The sequence below is a fragment of the Malus domestica genome, chromosome 13 (assembly GCF_042453785.1).
Source record: "Malus domestica chromosome 13, GDT2T_hap1".
NCBI classification, from domain to species: domain Eukaryota; kingdom Viridiplantae; phylum Streptophyta; class Magnoliopsida; order Rosales; family Rosaceae; genus Malus; species Malus domestica.
Window position 1 is genome coordinate 2,710,792 of NC_091673.1, and position 21,120 is coordinate 2,731,911.

General features: G+C 36.7%; 1 protein-coding gene across 1 annotated transcript; it reads right to left on the minus strand.

The window, feature by feature from the left end:
- Nucleotides 1-1,048: 1,048 nt before the first annotated feature.
- On the minus strand, nt 1,049-6,358 carry LOC103451659 (alpha-xylosidase 1). Its single transcript, XM_008391073.4, has 3 exons — nt 5,911-6,358; nt 4,917-5,605; nt 1,049-3,176 (listed from the first exon to the last, which is right to left on the minus strand). The coding sequence occupies exons 1-3, from the start codon at nt 6,144-6,146 to the stop codon at nt 1,303-1,305; spliced, it is 2,799 nt and encodes a 932-aa protein (XP_008389295.1). The 5' UTR covers nt 6,147-6,358; the 3' UTR covers nt 1,049-1,302.
- Nucleotides 6,359-21,120: the final 14,762 nt, after the last annotated feature.

Below are 21,120 nucleotides of genomic sequence, written 5' to 3' on the forward strand. Positions count from 1 at the left end.
ATGGTGATACTAAATCAATTGATTTGGTACTCTACTTTTGTTTTCTTTGTTTTTTTTTTTTTCCTTTTGATAACTGAGTATATAATGTAAACCTTATGTGATCATTGGTTTCGTTGTTCCTAAATGGGATACTAATTCAATTTATTCATTTCTTTTGTAGGTCTCTTTTGGTGACAAAGAGTCAAGACTTTATGATTGAACGTGCTAAAGCATTAGTGTTCGAAAGTGTTTAGTTTCAGAATATTTTGGAGCTTTGAATCATCTAGTATTCAAGATAATTACTACTTTTTTATTTTTAGAAGCTTTACTTTCTAATCATATGGATTATAATTAAAGACTTGTTTGGGTCTAGCAGAAAAATATTGTGATGCTAAAATGTACCTAAAACGGTGTTTAATTATTAGAAAATGAAAATTACGACAAATTTTTCTTTTGTAATTTTCAAGTTGTTAAAAAAAAACATGTAGGCGGGTGAAAAAAGAAGTAAATGGATTAAAAAACAGATAAAAGGGTAAATGATTATGATTAAATGAGTAAATGGTTATGATTAAATAGGTAAACAGTTATGAGTATGGTTTACCGTTTATAAACGGTTATGGGTATGGATATAACCGTTTATGCAATTACACAACAGGTAAACGGTTATGCGGGTATGAATATAAACAATTATAGTTAAATAACTACGGTTACATGTTCGTAATAACCGTTGTCCATCCCTAATTAAAACACGATTAACACTCAACTGAAACTATAGATCGTACCCAGTGCACAAGGCTCCCGCTTTACGCAGGGTCTGGAAGAGGTGAATGTCGGCTAGCCTTACCCCATTTATGGAGAGGCTGCTTCCAATGAACTCGTGAATCGGGATGAATGTGATACGGATATATATAAATAAACCAGAACACGACTCATTGCCACCCGATGCGAACATAACTAGAGCTTGGGCTGGTTGTGAAAATAATGAAGGAAAATATTTGGGATGGTTACCGGCCCAAATACCCATGAAAGGATTGAAGCAGTAAGGCAGCAACACAGATAAGAGAACAAGTCCTGAAATTTTGCTTTATTTCGTACAAGCTAAGCAACAACGGAAGAGCCTCTAAGCAACAATAAACCTCACCATTTTTTGCTTTGTTTACGTGGAGAAGGATGAGGATATCCTTAACTCATCTCCTCGCCATCAACAACTGCGATAATAACTCTAAAGACATCAACTATTTCCGCCCGAATGGCTGCAGAACAAGTAAATTAGAGGACCAAAACTAGCTAGCTCAAAATAAAGGGCACATATCGTCTAGCAAATCAAGCCTTGATCCCCATTTTCCAAGACATGGCAAAGTTCTTCCCAACAGGAAGGGACAGACCGTTAACCTCCACCATTACGCTCTTGGTCTGCTCTCCGTCTTCTATCTCATTGAGATACGTCTGTTCTGAAGCAATCAACTCTACGTTTGAAACGCTTGTCGCTTGGTTTCCATCAACCTCGAGAGAAGATGTTGCTCCGCTTCCATCCAGTCCTAACACACTCACCTTCCCAACAATCCAGCCTTTACTTAAAGCAAACTTACCCTCCTGAACTTCTGACCACACTTTCACATTTCCTTCGCTTACAGTTGCATAGAAATCAACATATGTGGAGTAACCGTTTCCAAGATTCATCTCGGGAAGCTCATCGTTGTCAAGGAACAGGTTCCCCTTGGCTGTTGCATTGCTTGCCCCAGCTGGGAACGCAACAACGAGGCTAAAAGGGGTTGTTCTTGCTGCTTTAGAGATCAGTCCACCCTGCTGCATTGGTAGAATGGTATTCTGATACAGATGCACATTAACAACATGCAAAGGCGCATCAAGCGTAACATACTTCCCTTTTGTTGAGCTAATGGCCTGCGTCATATCAAATAAACTGTACCAGCTTCCCGGGGGAAATAATGCTTTAACGTTTGACTTTCCCTGTTCAAGCACTGGTGAAATCATAACGCTGCTCCCCAACAAGAATTGAGTACTCAATCCATACGTTTCAGTATATGTTGGGAACGAGAAGAAAAGTGGCCTGGCAATTGGGGCACCGCTGATGTGAGCTTCGTAGCTTAATGTGTACAGATAAGGGAGGAGTTTATACCTCATACCTAGTGCATTTCGAGCAGACTCAGCTACAGACTCCCATTGATAAAGCTCTTGTCTCGGGGAATAGAAGTTCGCATGATCCCTTGAAAAGGGATAAAAAGCGCCTACTTCAATCCAACGGTTGCAAAGCTCTTCAGTAGGTGCTGGATAGAACCCACATATGTCTGCACCAACCATCGGCACTCCAAATATTCCAAAATTGAGCACGGTAGTGATTGATATCTTCAAATCCTCCCAAGTCCCCTTGTTATCACCTGTCCAATGTGCAGCATACCTGCCTGAACCAACATATGTGGACCGGGTTAATATAAATGGCCTCTTGCCCTCAAGCCCTTGAAGAGCTTTGTGAGTTGCAATGGACTGGGAAAAGCCATAGAGACTGTGAGCATCATACTCCAAAACGCCATTGTAATGAGATGCACTAGTGGCTATGGTTTTGTATCCAATGGGTACCTGCAACCCTGAAGCATTGATCTTGTAAGGTGGATCATCCCATCTTGTCTTTGTAATGTTTTTGCAATCCAAGCAACATACCCAGCCAGGTCCTGTACCCGTCGGACACTGCTTGTTTGGAATTTTGCACTTCCCAGAACAGAAATTTGAAGCTTCGTTCATGTCAATCCATAAGCCATCAACAGGGACAAGTTCATGAAAGCGGCGGATCTCATCACCCCACCATGAAACAGTTTTGGGGTTGAGGAAGTCGGGGAAGTTTACAGCCCCAGGCCAAACTTGGGCCAAGTAGGGTTCACCCTCATATTTAATGAAAACATCATTCGCTAAACCTCTTTGGTATACACCGTAACTGGTATTAACACCAATTCCAGGATCGATAATGACAATGTACTTCATGCCTATCTTATGTATTTTGTCAAGGAATGCCAAGAGCTTTGGACGAGGGTAGTTTTTGGGGTTGAGGGTGAAGTCTTTGTGTCCGTCCATGTGATCATCGTCATTCCAAATGACATCTAGCGGGATTTCAGCCTTTTTGTAGTTCGCAACAACATCTTCAACCACTGATAAGTTGTGGTAACCCCATCTGCATTGGTGGAATCCTGTAAAAGCATGATGACAGACTGTTAGGAAAAATATTTCATCTGCTTTGGTGGAATCCTAAATTAGAAACTTAATGAACATAACATTGATATAAACCATATCTTCTGAAAATACAACATAATGGATAGACGCGTAAGTACACAGCTATTCATTCAGTTAGACCGCTATAACGAGACATTAGCAACGTCTAGTGGATCAAGTTAACATTCACTTTAAAATTCTCTCACTTACTTAAGTTGAACTTTTTTGTTGTTGTTCTATTTGTCATATTCACTCCAAATGCATCAATGCCAACTTACCATCACTCAATAAACATTTTTCCTTGAAACTGTAGAACTACATGAACGCCAAAAACAGTACTACATCGAAACAAGCATCCAAGTCACAAGTGAGATCTGAGGCAATGAAAGCATTACAAAAGGCACTGCTGTAATAGTATCAGTAACAATTGTTCTCCCACCAACCAGACAACAGCTAATGCAATGGCGGACAAGTTTAGAGTCCATACAAGCAAGTATGGTCACTAAAAAGTCACAAGTCATGGTAGCGTGGGTAAGACCTTCACCTTCTCATCTAAACAACCACAAGTAACTCAATAGTACAGTATCTCTTAAAACTTAAAATCGACCACAAGTAATGTTCCCCGAACAGAGGAACGATCCAAAAACCTCTAGAGTCTAAACCACAAGTTAGATCTGAGGCAATGTCAGGAAAATGCCTTGTGAGCTAAAACAGGTAAAAGGCACCACAATTACAAACTCGCATTCCCCACAAAACGACAATAGCTATAAATGTAAGACGGGAAACATTAACACGAGGCAGAATGCCTTACAACTAAACATGGTCTCACTCTCCTAAGACATGGCAGTGAGATATGCAGAAGTACATCACAGCTTGCAATATAGTTCGGAAACGGGAATTCAAACTCCACCTCTCACAGAGGAGATAATATTTGTAAGGACATGATATTTTTCCAGGATTAAGCAACGATATCGCAATCTGTGATGTGGGAAAAGTGTAAAGGCTTGGAAAAAATGGCAGAAAAAGCAGAAATCTTTGACGTGGAAAATTGTAAAGATCACATCTTTGACGTGGAAAATTGTTTCCGCGGCGATAGTTGTGTAAAGAAAGAAATGCACGAAAAGATGAAAACAAAAGAGGGACCCGACCAACCCACCAACCAGCAATTTTCCCACATACTATAATAATGCTCAACTAGTCATAGTTTAGTTCCTTAAAAATCTAACTCATTCCAAATTGTGATATTGTTTACATTAGTGTATTGGTCTCCCACAAGACAGAACAAAGTTTGTGGAAGAAACAACATCCACATTCTTTTTTCTTGGGCGAACTAACCAAACCATATTATATGCTAAACCGACAATAAAAATCATTCACAAAATCACAACAAAATAGAACAAAAACATTCACAGAAGATTTGGGAGTTGGGACGCTAACAAAAACATTTCTTCTCTAAACAAATACACATCCGCTAATCTGGGTTGGGTCAAGTTAACTAAAAAATATAGGATATCGGTTAACTAGCACATTGTGAGGATTAGACGATTAGCCAACTCTTTGTGCAGATAATATCGTTTGATAAAAAATAAAAATAAATGTAAATCGCTTATATAAAAACTAAAAAATATACACATCCAAAGCTTTTAATGTAAAGCAAGAAGTAGGAATAACTGAGTAAGTTAATGAAGGCAAAGCAGAGGGTAGGAAGCAGAACATACCAAGAGACCAGTAGGGCATCGGGGCCGGTCTGCCGATGAACGCCGTGTACTGGTCGACAACGCCCAACGGCGTCGGCCCAGCAAAGAAGTAAAAGTCGAAAACACCCCCAATGACCTTGTAGGTGAGAGAAGTCCCTCTGTAAAACACATCCATGCCATTGCTGTTGAGCAGCAGAACAGAGTGTGCGTAAGCCTCGCTGCCCACATTCCGGAGATCCATGTAAACCGGGTGGGACCCGTACAAATCAGTGTTGAGATTGATCGCCGAGACGTCGGTGGTGAAGAGGGTGTATGGATCGTTCGGGTAGAGCTTGATCCCGTGCGGCTGAGAGTTCTCTCCGAGGCCGTACAGGGAGGCGTCTTTCGGCAGTCGGGTGGATATCTCGAGGTACTGGTCCTTAAACACCAGTTCGCCATATGGGTCTTTCGATTCGGAGCTCGAATTGAAGAGGACCTGCCCGTCGGACTTCCTCTTGACTGCGAACCCAAATGGGTCGGAGATGTAGCTGAGAATGAGCTCAGAGCCGGAGTACTCTGAGACTTCGATGGGGTTCTTCGTCTTCCCTGACGGCGTGATGGTTTGTTTCAGAGACGGCGGCTGCTCCCTGGGGAGGAGGTTGTAGGGAACCTCCCACCTCTGCTTCTGAGCGTCGGTTATGTGGACCCTCAACCGGTCCTGTGTCTCGTGCCTGTAAAAATCACAAATTTAATCAAATGGGTAAAGTGGGTGAGCTGCATTTAGGCCTCTGATTGAGATTGAAAGAAGCACTTTTTTGAAAAGCGCTTTTAACAAAATTGCTTCTTTTAGAAAGATTCAAGTTCTTTCTGGAACTGCAGTTAGAAAGTCCTTCCTCCTGCTCGGAAAATGCTTCTTCACATACTATAACAAACGTAGTAAAAATTATTTTTAATCGTCGGCAAGTGCTTTTAGTATTTGCAGAAGCAATTTCAAGCATGACTTTAGAGTGTAACGTGTGTGATAGGGAACACGTACTTGACATAGAGCTGCAGGAGGGGGATATCGGGGCCGTAGGTTTTGGACTTCTGTTTGAGCTGGAGGAGACCCAGAAGGCCGCCGTCAGGGGTTTCTTCGATGGAGATGAGACGGTAGCCTTTGCCCTTGATGGTGGGGTTAACGGTGTCAGCTGAGCTCACACCAGATAAACAGAGGATTAACAGCACTAGAAGAAGAGAAGAGAGACATTGGGAGGAGGAGGAGGAGGAAGACATTGCTTATTAATTACTCTCCTGCCACTGAAGGAGGAGTGAGAGAGTACCAAGTGAAGAGTGAGAAACTGTTGGGACTCGTCGGGGTCTAATATAGAACAGGGGACGAAGATTCAAGACTCGAGAGAAACAGAGCGAGAGAGAGAGAGAGAGAGAGAGAGAGAGAGAGAGTGATTGGATACAGGTCAGGTGGATGAAGATGAGACCATCTTCACCATGTGATTGATCATGGTGTGGGCCCTACTTCCTATACCACCTTCAATCGTGCCGTTCGACCACTTCACTTGTTGTGGACCTGCATGAATTGAATCCTCCGATTATACGTCAATGTACAGTAGATGTTACGTTATTTAAGTGACTTAGGTCTGTTCGTTAAGGTTTCTACGGATTCTCTCCGATCTTAAAAAAATAGAGTTCAATGATTAAATGATTCGGATAGTTGAAATTTGATTCAACGATTATAATTATTATAATTTTTAAAGAGGTCCTCTATTTGTAACCGTTTGATCAAATTCCAACGGCCCGAATTATTTAATCATTGAGTTCCTTTTTTTAGATCCGAAGAGGATCTGTATTCTCAGCAAATCTCAAATAACAGTATTATCATCGAATTCAACAATGTGTATCATATACGAATGTACTCTAGAATTTTTTGGCCAAGCTAATAATGTGATCAATGTATGAGTGTGGAAATGGCCTTTTTGCAGTTGTTGGTTAATTTCTAATATTAGGAGGAAATAAAAAGACAAAAGAAGGCAACAACTTAATGAGATGTATAGAGCAAAGAGACTTATTAGAGTATGGGACTGTAAAAGTAGTAGATATAGTTTATTTTAGAGCTTCACGAAATCTTTGGGATTTTATAAAAGAAACCCTCTCAATGAAGGACTATATCTTTCAAACTCTATATGGGGCTATATATATTTATTTGTATGTAGTAAATTGATTAAGCGATGATTTTTTTTTTTGTTACCTTTTCTTAAGTTGATTTTTAGATGTGATATCTTAAAAAAAAAAAATTATGTACCCTTCAACCTAAAAAGTTAAAATTGTGACAAAATTAGATTTCATCACTTATGAATCGTTCATTGGATTAGATTCATTTATCTCAATCTCATCCGTTAAAAGAAACAAACCTCCACTTCGCCCTTTGAAATAATTTGATTTTCACGTATAATACAACAGTTTACCTAGCATCAATTGGTAAATTAGTATTACACAATTTTGAAAAAAAAAATTTATTTAAAAATTTCATCTATCAATGCCCATGAACGTTAAATCAATTTGAAATTTTAATTCTTATGGAATTCAAAACAATTATTAATTAACCAAATTGCAAGAAAAATAAGAAAGAAAAAAGAATTAAAAAATAATAAAATGAGAGTATAAGTGTATTCGCAAGTGGAGATAAAGTGATAGAATTTTGCTCACATAGGTTGCTACTTTTTTTGTAGGATCCATTGTTTTTTGGGACAAGATGTAGCCCGATTTTATGCTACCCAAAAAAGAAAGTTGTTAGCCCCAATGATGGATCTACCTCCATTTTCTAGCTCATTGGGAATGAAATTTCTCGTTAAGACTAGAAATGTGTAGCCTCACGAGGATAACGCTTCCATACGGGATGCTCTTAGTAGTTGCAGAGGGCAGAACTCATCAGAATGCTGTCACTTTGGGCTTTTGTTATAACAAAAACAGGGCAATCGTGATCGTTGATGATGAAACAAGGTTGGGGAAGAGAGATGAGTATCTTAAAAGGGGTGCGGCGAAACTTAGGGGAAGCAAGTGACGGAGTCGAAACCGTGATTCGCGCTGTTTCCTTCCATATCTTTTCTCCCACGTGTACCTCTGTGAACTTATATGTAGGGTTATCAAAATCTCCGCAATAATGCGTTTTATTTGCAGAGGAATTGTCTGCCTCTTGTTTGGGTGCGCTTCTCATTCCCTTCTATTTTATACGGTCATGGTTAAACTATACTGATATTTTATATTAATTTTTTTATAAAAATAATAAAATAAAAAATAATAAGAATATGAAATGTTGACGTTGCATAAATAGAAAGAGATGGAAATGACACCCAAACAGGAGGGCAAACAATCTTCTTTCTTTATTTGCTCCAGGGTAAACAATTTTAAAGATTTATTAATGGACTTATACAGTAAATAGCAAAGTAAGAGGTGATAAAATTTGAGTTTCATCAAGTTAAAAGTGAAACTCTTGAGTTCTCATGAAGTTTTTTTTTTTTTTTGTTTTTTTTTTTTTTATATAATTAAGCTTTTAAGTCAACAAATTGTAGCTCGGTAGATAAATATTGTAGAATAATATAATAAAAAATAAAGTACAATTTCGTATAAACTCTCATTTATGTCATTATCTACCACATGGATTCAATAAAGATCTCCTTGTAGTGGTGTTCTTGCAAGAAACCCCACCGACGGAAAAGTAAAACCAACCGATCATGTATAGCAATATTTGCTGTTCTTATACAGTGTGGTGGTAATTATTGCCTCGAATATCTCGATTCGTAAGCAGTGACTGCAAAATGATTTAATCGAAACAAGCAAATGTCCTGAAATGTACGCTTACAAGTAAAAGAAATCCAGCTCCTGATTGCTTGCTTAAGAATTACATACCAGTAATACAAGTCGTGAGATTCAGAAAGACTAAAAAAGACAAAAAAATATCTATAAATTAAGCAGAGAAACGTGACAGTGGTCCCTTGTGTATAAATTGATTCATATATATTCACACACATATGAATACGTACATGCTGCAGATGCAGATGATCATGCGAAAACATGTAAGATTTTGTCTGATTTCATAAGAAAGCCCCGTGACAGTGTCACTGAAAAATAGAAATCTGGACGTGTTTCCGATTTCTCTCCCTCCACGAATATGTGTTGCATAAAATGTTATCTTACTGACAAAACCAATTAATATTTTAATTATCTATGTATTTTGTTTTTTGACAGTATGCCTTTAAAGTGTGAGCCAAACTTACCAAAAGAAAACGAAAGGAAGCAGGTTTGAAACTTTGGATCACTCGCTGCAGGCTGCAGTTACTTGGAATCTTGCTTATGGGCACCACAGATATTGTTTCTACAGATCGAATAATGCCATGAGTTTAATTTGGTTTTATTATCGAATTGCGTCCTGTTTTCATTGGAATGGAAAACCCCTAACTAGCTAGGGTTTTTGAAATGTTGAATGTTCGTTTGGCCGACTAAGATCCTCAATGGCAGTAAACACTAACAACTGGGTTCGGGTGTCAAAAATATAGTGTTGATAAATAAAATTAAAATTAATATATATATATATATATATTGGGATTAATTTTTATTTTGTAAAAGGAAGAAGAGAAGGATTTTATATGTGCAGATGCATGGTGAATTTGGGTATCTCAGTTAATCTCAGTATGCGAGCCAACTGCAATGCACAAGGACAATTTGTCTAAACACTTTCCTTGGATGCTAAATCGTCTTATTAGAAATTAATTAGTAGTCAAAGTTATCCGGTAAACAAAAGGATAAGAAAGAATTAAGAATACTTGGCAGCACGAATCAAGCTTAAAATCCAACAATTATTACATATAAAATTATAAATTGTGGGGCATCGACGGTGGGCACGTGAAGACGAAAATCATCTTTGAATTGTCCATGCATGCATATGCATGGCCCCTCGTACACGGAAGGAAATACCTACATTATTTGTTTGTTTATACGATCATCATATTTTTATTTTGTTTGAACAAATGATATTATCTACACTAAAGAGAGGGGGTAGGCTTAGCCTCACAATGAGCTAGTAATAATGTGGCTCAAATTCGCCTTTAGCGAGAATCGAACCTAAGACCTCTCACTTACAAGTGAAGAGGAATACCACTAGACCGCAGTACTAAGTGGCGACCAACACATTTCTTACAATATTTGCTTTGTGTGTTACTAGCTATCCTTTTAACAATAGAAAATAACTTATATGGCAAGGGTTTATCATTACAGTGGCGTTCTGCGGATGAGATATTGGGTAATCACAACCCATTCGTCAATGCTAATACAATTTCTTGTGCCACTAAAGCACATTTAACAACAATTAACAAGTTCCATCTAGCTGCCTAATTAAAACACAATTTACAAAACACCAAATTACTGCAGGCCGTTAAACATAAAATCCTCTGTTAAATATTGATGGAATGGTTAAACACCAAAATCTTTGTTGAACAAACCCCCTTATGCACGCACCCGCAGCACTGCATGAGTAAAGAAACTGAACTTCCGTTTTACCTAATGTTGTTACTCATTTAAGCTATATGACCAATCGAGAAGGAGAACTGTTAAAAATCCGACCGTTGCTTTCAACCCTTTGGTAGATACCAAGAAAAGTACCTTGCAAGAGTTTGTGGCGTGGGTGGTTAATTGGTGAATGGACCATATGTGGTCAGAATTTGGGCCCAATATATCTTTGGAAGATCCAGCCTGATGAAGATGGGTGTGGGCCTGAAAAAAAATGTGGGGTATATCTTTGTAATCAAAACTTGGGGCCAATATATCTTTAGAACGTCCAGGCACATTCATAATTTATGGACTTGTTTGAAAGTTTTTTTTTAAATGATTGAAAACGTTTTTTATGAAAATGTTTTTAAAACCAATCCTTAGTAAAAATACAAGTGAATCCCGAAAATAAAAAAACACTTCAAGTGCTTCCTATAAGAAGCACAAGTTACTTCAAGTGCTTTCGGAACCCAAAAGCGTTTTCTTTAAAAGCGCTTTAAGTCATATCAAAAGTAATTCCAAACAAACCTTACATGAACCTTACATATGCCTGTAAATGTAATGAAGCAACACATCTTAACGTCATAAACAATCTTTTATCCTCGATTTTTCCCAAGATGCTTCTTTTTTTTTCTTTTTTAAAGGAAATGATAGATGTTATATATTAGGAAAAGTCATTACAAAGTTCGATCATGGAAGAGATGCATCCTCAAAGAGGACATCCAGTAAAATCCTTGGAGGGGTTACATCCCAAATACATTCATGAACTACAGTAAGACCAAACCAAGCAAGGCTATGCACAGCTTGATTGGCGTGACGGCGAGTGTCGGTAAAGCAAGCTTCAGTGATTGAGGAGCGGAGGGCCTTGATGTCCTCAATAATCTGTCCAATAGGCGAAAGATTAATTGAAGGGTCCCTAAAAGCTTCTACAATCTGAAGTGAATCGGTTTCAGAGATAAAATTGTTAAATCCCCTAGAAATCGCCCAAGATGCTTGATGCGGATGGACTCACCAAAAGGCACCCTTTCATCCGCATGCACTTCGATTAATTGACTAATTGGTCCTCCAATTTGAACTCAATTGCACGTCAACAAGAGCTACGTACACTAATCCATCACTACAATGGTCCCATACCTATATTACCATCAACAACCTATACTTTCTATTAGGGCGGGCACGAAAGTGACCAAAAGTCATCATCTCAAATAAAATAACAGTAGAAAGGAAATTGTAACTCAAGCTGTTAAAAGCATTTAATTTTGCACTCGAGGTCCCATATGTACATTATAAACAACTTACACCTTCTTTAAAGGATTTGTAGCTCAAGTTGCTAAAATCATCTAGCCATGTATTCAATGACTCATAATTACATTACCACCAACATCATCCCCCGTTGACGACCAAATATGTAGTCCTCTCATTCAAATATCAACAAAAAAAACTTATAACTCAAGTTATTAAAAACATCTGACGACTCAAGGTCTCATGGGCTTGTAATTAAAGTTTCTTAACTGCATTTGTTTCAAGTCCAATAAGTGTGGATAGTGGATTTTAGTCTTCTTGTAATCTTCATTGGGCTTTGTACAGTTGGACATCGTCTTACCTCACGTCCTCCCGTTCGTTGACGTCACACTCCTCTCACAACCAAACTCCTCCAAAAAAATATTCGGAGCAACTGATACACGTGGATAGAGTAACCACCAAATGGTGACTTAGTGGTTACTTTAGGACCATTTACAGGCATATATTTCTCATGGCTTATCTTGAATTTGATTCATGTTGTTGATGAATCACACAATAATAACGAAAAAGAATGAAATGTCTGTATGAGTCTTCCGAGCAATAAACCTGATGGACTGCCCTTATTCGAATAAAAAAAACACAATTGGATAGAGTGTTTCCAACGTGTCACCAATAATGCCCAACATTTCTTCAGTTCATTACACCAAAGGAACCTTCCTACCATACCAAACGGCGTATATATGCCTCGTCTTTTCTAATTTCTTAAGCAACCAGGTGACGGCGATGTTTAACGGAAAAGAAACGGAGGCAGAGAAGAGAAAGCAGCCGGACAACGACGGCATCATCTCAGGGAGGCAAAAGCAAAAGAAGGCTAGGGATGATAAGGGAGACGTCACGGCCGTGAAGGAGGACGAGGTTGAGGAGTTCTTTGCTATCCTCGGACGGATACGCCGGGTGGTCAGGCACTTCAAGAATGCTGACGGTGGTGGCAGCCTTAAAGTAGCGGGCGGAGGATCCCGATTGAGGGCAATGCTCGAGCGTGATGAAGAAGCAAACGGCGTTCAACTGGGGACCAACATGCAAGATTGTGGTGAGGAGGAGAATTTGGACTTGGATTTGAATGCAGATCCGGATCCGGAATGTGATCCAAGTTAGATGGGTAACTTCATGGGCTTTGTGCAAATGTGGATAAAAAAAAAATAAAAAAATAAAAAAAGGGAAAATTAGAATGCCCTACATATTTTCTATAGTTGTTAGATTAAACATTCATCCCTTTTAAAGATTTGATTAAGGTGCTTCAATCAATTGCCACCTCAATAATTTTCTATTTATTTAATTTCCATGTCATTAATTTAAATGCATTTATATAGAGGCATAAGGTAGCTTAGCAACTAATTGCCTATAATATAGGAATTTAATTTCCTCAATCCCCTTCTGCGCATTAAATGACATTTTTTTTAATAAAATAAAAAAAAATTAATTAAGTAATTCCTCATTTCCTTATTATCAGTATTTTTAAAAAAATACTCTTTCTATTAAAATTGTATCAATAAAAAGTCTTCAATACATATTTTTTTTTCATGTATAGATATATAAAAAATATACTTAAAACTTATGGTACATTTGAGAACAAAAGTATCGACTTTTGGTACGTTTAGATTTCAAATGTACCGAGAAACCAAATGTACCAAAAATTCAAATGTACCATAAAACCAAATGTACCAAAATTTCAAATGTACCATAAAACAAAATGTGCCCATTGTCAGGTAATCTTGTTGGTACGTTTAGATTCCTATTGTACCAAAAGACCAAATGAACAAAAAATCTCAAATGTACCACAAAACCAAATGTCTCTATCAGATAACTCTTTTGGTACATTTACATTCCAAATGTACCAAGAAATACAAAAAATCAAATCCACTATAAAACTAAATGTGTCCATATTATAGGTAACTAGACGTAGCTATATAGTCAAACAAATCTTTACTATGTGTTGGGTCTTCTAAATAATAAAATTTGACAATTTTTTTTATAAATATTCTACTATATTAAAAAAAAGAAGTAAATATTATAACAAACAATAAAAAAATGCATAGAGATGGATAAGGAATGCATAAATATAGGGATAATAGGAAAAGAAAAAAAAAAGAAAACGAAGTGCCCAGGAGATGGATAATAAATGCATAAATATAGGGATAATAGGGATAATAGGAACTGAAATTAATAACCAAAATTTTAGGAAAATGTTTGATCAAATTTTCAAAAGGAGTGTATGTTTAGTCTAAAAAATTAAAAAACGAGGCGGCTATATCAAAATGCCCCAAAAAAAAATGATTAGGCGGTTTGTTGTGTTGTGGATTGCAATTTGCAAAACTTATGCTTAATTTGGTGCATGTGGTTCTCTACAAATATCAAATTTATTTGGAAATTATTTGACCCTCCCCTTTGTTTAAAAATCGGAATTTTGTGAGTGCAACAACTTTAGATTTTGTTGGTTTAATGAACTATTTGTGTTGTGCTATTATTTCCTTTATCAAGGATCTTGAGTCTCTACATTCAGCTTTTGTGAATTTACGCATTTCACTAATCTCCACCATTATAATAATTCACCAATTTAGAACATGACACATCATCTTTAATTAATTTTAATTACATTTAAGTCTTTCTTTTTATAAAAAGAAAATAAATCTTCCAACGTCTGTTAACTCTCTTTGGCGTCCATCATGTGTCCTCTTTGATTTTCCCAGTCACATCTTTCCACTCTCTTGCATTAACAGAATGGGAAAAGAAAGAAAGGCGCATTAACTGATGGACGACAAAGAGAGTTAACAGACGTTGGAGGAAATTTTATTTTCTTTTTATAAAATCTAAAACTTAATTGTATTTATAACTAAAATTAATGGGTAAAAGACTGTTTATTACCCTCATGTTTCGTGGTTTTCAACATTTAGTATATCAAGTTTTTTTCGTCTCAGAGTCATACCTAAAGTGTAAATTTTGGGACAGTCTCATACATCCGTTAGTCAAACTGTTAAGGTTTCCGTTAACTGTGACGTGGCGCACTGACTGGGCGCCACGTGTCATCCACGTTTTTTTTTTCTTTCTTTTTTTTTCTTCTTCCTTCTTCTTCTTCTTCCTCCGACTGCAACTTTCAATTTTTTTTTTCTTCCTCCTTCTCCTTCTTCCTTCCTTCCTCATTCCTTCCCTTTCTTCCCCTTCTTCCTTCTTTTTCCTTCTCATTCTCCTTCTTCTTCCCCGAATCTGGGGAAGCTTTTTTTTTTTTTTTTTTCTCTCTTCTTCTTCTTCTTCTTTCTCCGAATCTGCCCAAATTCAGTTTTTTTTTCTTCCACCTTCTTCTTCCTCCCAATCTGCCCAGATTCAGTTTTTTTTCTTCCACCAGAAAACTCAAGAACCAGAGCTGTCCACCGCCACTCTCCGGAAATCTCAGAGACTTGTCTGCCTGGAAAAGAGCGCTGCGGAGTCTGAAAACCCGAGAACCCCCAAATCCACAGCCAGAAGCAACCGTGTCGTACGTTCATTGAGTCTCCCACTTAGCTCTAAGAATTCGAGTGAATCTCACGATGGGCCGAGAAGATCTTCGAGATTGAACAATGGGGTTGAGGCATTTCAGAGGCTTAGACGTTCTTCAAGGATTTTGAACAAGCAGCTCGTCCTTGTTGATGAAGGTAAGGGTCCCTCAAAAAAAATATCGAAGAAATTGGGCAAATTGGAAAATGGGTCGAGTAATTGCGGAAATTTGAGTTCTGGGTCAGCAAAATGTCGAAGAAAATCTGTCAGGTTCTGTATTGAGCAATCTGTTGTGAATCAATGCACTGATAAGGCAACTGGGTCTAGATCTAAGAGTGGAAAAAATAGGTCATTGAAGAAAGAGGAGTTCTCAAGTGTTGGAAAAGATGGAGCTATCTGAAAGAGTTTCGAAAGAGTGCAAAATGCAAGAGATAGATGGTGTGAATAAAGAAGTGTTTTTTTTTTTTTTTTTTTTTTTTTTTTGAGGAAGAAGAAGAAGAAGAAGAAGAAGGGGAAGGAAGAAGGAGAATGAGGAAGAAAAAATTGCAGTCGGAGGAAGAAGAAGAAGAAGAAGAAGAAGGAAGAAGAAGGAAGAAGAAGAAAGAAAGAAAAAAAAAAAAACAAACTTCCCCAGATTTCGGAGGAAGAAGAAGAAGAAGAAGAAGGAGAAGGAAGAAGAAGAAGAAGAAAGAAGGGGAAGGAAGAAGGAGGAAGAAGAAGAAAGAAAAAAAAAAACAAACTTCCCCAGATTTCGGAGGAAGAAGAAGGAGAAAGAGAAGGAAGAAGAAGGAAGAAGGGGAAGAAAGGGAAAGGAATGAGGAAGGAAGGAAGAAGGAGAAGGAAGAAGCAAAAAAAAAAAGAAAAAAAGTTGCAGTCGGAGGAAGAAGAAGAAGAAGAAGAAGAAGGAAGAAGGAAGAAGAAAAGAAAAGAAAGAAAAAAGAAAAAAAAACGTGGATGACACGTGGCGCCCAGTCAGTGCGCCACGTCACAGTTAACGAAAAACTTAACAGTTTGACTAACGGATGTATGAGACTGTCCCAAAATTTACACTTTAGGTATGACTCTGAGACGAAAAAAACTTGATGTACTAAATGTTAAAAACCACGAAACATTATGGTAGTAAACAGTCTTTTACCCAAAATTAATTAAAGGTGATATGTCATGTCATAAATCGTTGGATTATTATGGTGTGGAGATTTAACGAAATGGGCGAAGACTAAGGATGATGTATTCAGTTGAGAAAAAAAAAAAGTATATTAGAAAAACTGAAATCAAACTCGACAACTATAAATTTTATAAAATACACTTTCAATAGTTCATTTGAAGGAACAAACTTCTCAAATTATTCGGTTGTCGTACTTTAAGTGATTCATAGTTACGAAATATTTAGGTTCCATTACATAAACATTACATAACTAATCTCAAATGGTACTATAACAATATGCCAATATCGCAAATCAATCACCTATTTAAAACTCATATAATAATATGTAATATTCTGATAAAAAACAAAGGGTAAAAGACTGTTTACCACCCTCATGTTTCGTGGTTTTCAACATTTAGTACATCAAGTTTTTTTCGTCCCAGAGTCATACCTAAAGTGTAAATTTTGGGACAGTCTCATACATCTGTTAGTCAAACTGTTAGTTCTCCCGTTAAGTGATAACGTGGCGCCCTGATTGGACGCCACGTGTCATTAAAAAAATAAAAAATTTATTTAAATAAAAATAATATTAAATAATATTTAAATAATAAAATAATAATAAAAAAAAAAAATTTCCTTCTTCTCTTCTTCTTCTTCTTTTTTTTTTTTTTTTTTTCTTCTTCTTCTTCTTCTTTTGGGTTCGGTTCTCTCTTTTTTTTTTTTTTTTTTTTTTTCTTCTTCCTCCTCCTTCTCCTTCTTCTTCCTTCTCCTTCCTCCTCATTCTTCTTCTCCTTCTTCTTCCTTCTTAAGAAGGAAGGAGGAGAAGGAAAAAAACAGAAAAAAAAAAGAAAAAAAAACCGAACGCAGAAAAGAAGAGGAAGAAGAAGGAAGAAGAAGGAGAAGAAGAATGAGGAGGAAGGAGAAGGAGAAGAAGAAGGAGGAGGAAGAAGGAAAAAAAAAAAAAAGAAACCGAACCCAGAAGAAGAAGAAGGAGAAGAAGAAAGAAGAAGAAGAAGAAAAAAAAAAAAAAAAAAGAGAGAAACCGAACCCAGAAGAAGAAGAAGAAGGAGAAGAAGAAGGAGGATGAAGGAGAAGGAAGAAGAAGGAGGAGGAAGAAGAAGGAAAAAAATAAAAATAAAAAAAAAACCGAACCAAGAAGAAGAAGAAGAAACAAATATTTTATTATTATTTTAATATTTTAATATTTATTTAAATATTTTGTAATATTATTTTTATTTAAATAAATTTTTTATTTTTTTAATGACACGTGGCGTCCAATCAGAGCGTCACATCATCACTTAACGGGAGAACTAACAGTTTGACTAACAGATGTATGAGCAGTGGCGGATCTACAGAGGGACCTGGGAGGTCCCAGGACCCCTCGGCGATCCTAAATTGCTGCTACAAATTTTCCGGAGGACCCCTCGTACTCGACACGAGGTCTGTGCTACGGGTTGGCGCAAATCAATCACCTATTTAAAACTCATATAATAATATGTAATATTCTGATAAAAAACAAAGGGTAAAAGACTGTTTACCACCCTCATGTTTCGTGGTTTTCAACATTTAGTACATCAAGTTTTTTTCGTCCCAGAGTCATACCTAAAGTGTAAATTTTGGGACAGTCTCATACATCTGTTAGTCAAACTGTTAGTTCTCCCGTTAAGTGATAACGTGGCGCCCTGATTGGACGCCACGTGTCATTAAAAAAATAAAAAATTTATTTAAATAAAAATAATATTAAATAATATTTAAATAATAAAATAATAATAAAAAATTTTTTTTTTCCTTCTTCTCTTCTTCTTCTTCTTTTTTTTTTTTTTTTTTTCTTCTTCTTCTTCTTCTTTTGGGTTCGGTTCTCTCTTTTTTTTTTTTTTTTTTTCTTCTTCCTCCTCCTTCTCCTTCTTCTTCCTTCTCCTTCCTCCTCATTCTTCTTCTCCTTCTTCTTCCTTCTTAAGAAGGAAGGAGGAGAAGGAAAAAAACAGAAAAAAAAAAGAAAAAAAAAACCGAACGCAGAAAAGAAGAGGAAGAAGAAGGAAGAAGAAGGAGAAGAAGAATGAGGAGGAAGGAGAAGGAGAAGAAGAAGGAGGAGGAAGAAGGAAAAAAAAAAAAAAAGAAACCGAACCCAGAAGAAGAAGAAGGAGAAGAAGAAGGAAGAAGAAGAAGAAAAAAAAAAAAAAAAAGAGAGAAACCGAACCCAGAAGAAGAAGAAGAAGGAGAAGAAGAAGGAGGATGAAGGAGAAGGAAGAAGAAGGAGGAGGAAGAAGAAGGAAAAAAATAAAAATAAAAAAAAAACCGAACCAAGAAGAAGAAGAAGAAAAAAATATTTTATTATTATTTTAATATTTTAATATTTTAATATTTTAATATTTATTTAAATATTTTGTAATATTATTTTTATTTAAATAAATTTTTTATTTTTTTAATGACACGTGGCGTCCAATCAGAGCGCCACATCATCACTTAACGGGAGAACTAACAGTTTGACTAACAGATGTATGAGCAGTGGCGGATCTACAGAGGGACCTGGGAGGTCCCAGGACCCCTCGGCGATCCTAAATTGCTGCTAGAAATTTTCCGGAGGACCCCTCGTACTCGACACGAGGTCTGTGCTACGGGTTGGCGCAAATCAATCACCTATTTAAAACTCATATAATAATATGTAATATTCTGATAAAAAACAAAGGGTAAAAGACTGTTTACCACCCTCATGTTTCGTGGTTTTCAACATTTAGTACATCAAGTTTTTTTCGTCCCAGAGTCATACCTAAAGTGTAAATTTTGGGACAGTCTCATACATCTGTTAGTCAAACTGTTAGTTCTCCCGTTAAGTGATAACGTGGCGCCCTGATTGGACGCCACGTGTCATTAAAAAATAAAAAATTTATTTAAATAAAAATAATATAAAATAATATTTAAATAATAAAATAATAATAAAAAAATTTTTTTTTTCCTTCTTCTCTTCTTCTTCTTCTTTTTTTTTTTTTTTCTTCTTCTTCTTCTTTTGGGTTCGGTTCTCTCTTTTTTTTTTTTTTTTTTTTCTTCTTCCTCCTCCTTCTCCTTCTTCTTCCTTCTCCTTCCTCCTCATTCTTCTTCTCCTTCTTCTTCCTTCTTAAGAAGGAAGGAGGAGAAGGAAAAAAACAGAAAAAAAAAAGAAAAAAAAAACCGAAAGCAGAAAAGAAGAGGAAGAAGAAGGAAGAAGAAGGAAGAAGAAGGAGAAGAAGAATGAGGAGGAAGGAGAAGGAGAAGAAGAAGGAGGAGGAAGAAGGAAAAAAAAAAAAAAGAAACCGAACCCAGAAGAAGAAGAAGGAGAAGAAGAAGGAAGAAGAAGAAGAAAAAAAAAAAAAAAAAAAGAGAGAAACCGAACCCAGAAGAAGAAGAAGAAGGAGAAGAAGAAGGAGGATGAAGGAGAAGGAAGAAGAAGGAGGAGGAAGAAGAAGGAAAAAAATAAAAATAAAAAAAAAACCGAACCAAGAAGAAGAAGAAGAAACAAATATTTTATTATTATTTTAATATTTTAATATTTTAATATTTATTTAAATATTTTGTAATATTATTTTTATTTAAATAAATTTTTTATTTTTTTAATGACACGTGGCGTCCAATCAGAGCGCCACATCATCACTTAACGGGAGAACTAACAGTTTGACTAACAGATGTATGAGCAGTGGCGGATCTACAGAGGGACCTGGGAGGTCCCAGGACCCCTCGGCGATCCTAAATTGCTGCTAGAAATTTTCCGGAGGACCCCTCGTACTCGACACGAGGTCTGTGCTACGGGTTGGAGTTGCAGGTTCTAATGGAGAAGAAGACAGCTGGGGAACAGGGCCTTTTAACAATTGGTCCACAACGGCATAGTTTTGGCCAATTGTTTTAATTTAATAAAAAAAATCAATGAGACAAACTCTGCTGTTTGTCCATGATGTTCCATATTCTTTTAAAGCCCCACATGGGCCGCATCCTTCCCGAGAGTCCCTCCCGTCTCCTTTCCCCACTCCTCTGCTTTTCCCCCTAATCCCCATCTTTCTTATATTCACCCAAAACCCAATTTCTAATCCCACCCAATTCCTAATCCCACCCAATTTCATATTATAATTACATTACTCCAATATCATACCTCCACTTGTTTCAATTCTCCAAGCCACCACTATTTAGTTCAAATTTCAAGTATGTTTTTTGGTATTCTAATCTAATCTCAATTAAATTATATTAGATATTGGTGGAGATTTTTAGTCTATTATTGATATGGTTGTTGATATGTTTTATGTTTGTATACTCATTTTATCATTGCAATTTAGATGGAATTTTTGTTTATTGGTTGATTGGTATATATTTTGTGTTTTTGGTTAAATGTGTAGTTTAGAAATGAGAAATATGGAAAGATTTTTCAAGCCAAAGCCAATAGCACCATCTAATTTTTTAATGAAGTGTATTATATTTAACTTTTCAATGTTATTTTTATCTATAAATTTTTTTACCTTTATTATTGGGACCCTCCGAATTTAAAATCCTGGATCCGCCACTGTGTATGAGACTGTCCCAAAATTTACACTTTAGGTATGATTCTGGGACGAAAAAAACTTAATGTACTAAATGTTGAAAACCACGAAACATGATGGTGGTAAACAGTCTTTTACCCAAAAACAAAAGAATATGTAATCGAATTGAAACATCGAGACAGTAACATGTGAAATCTGTCTAGGCCGTGGGATGTTGGAAGGTTTGAGCTGGCAAAGTCCAAGGCCGTCCAATTCGCGGTTGCACGTTTCAAAGTTCAAACGTCGCTCCGATGACGCA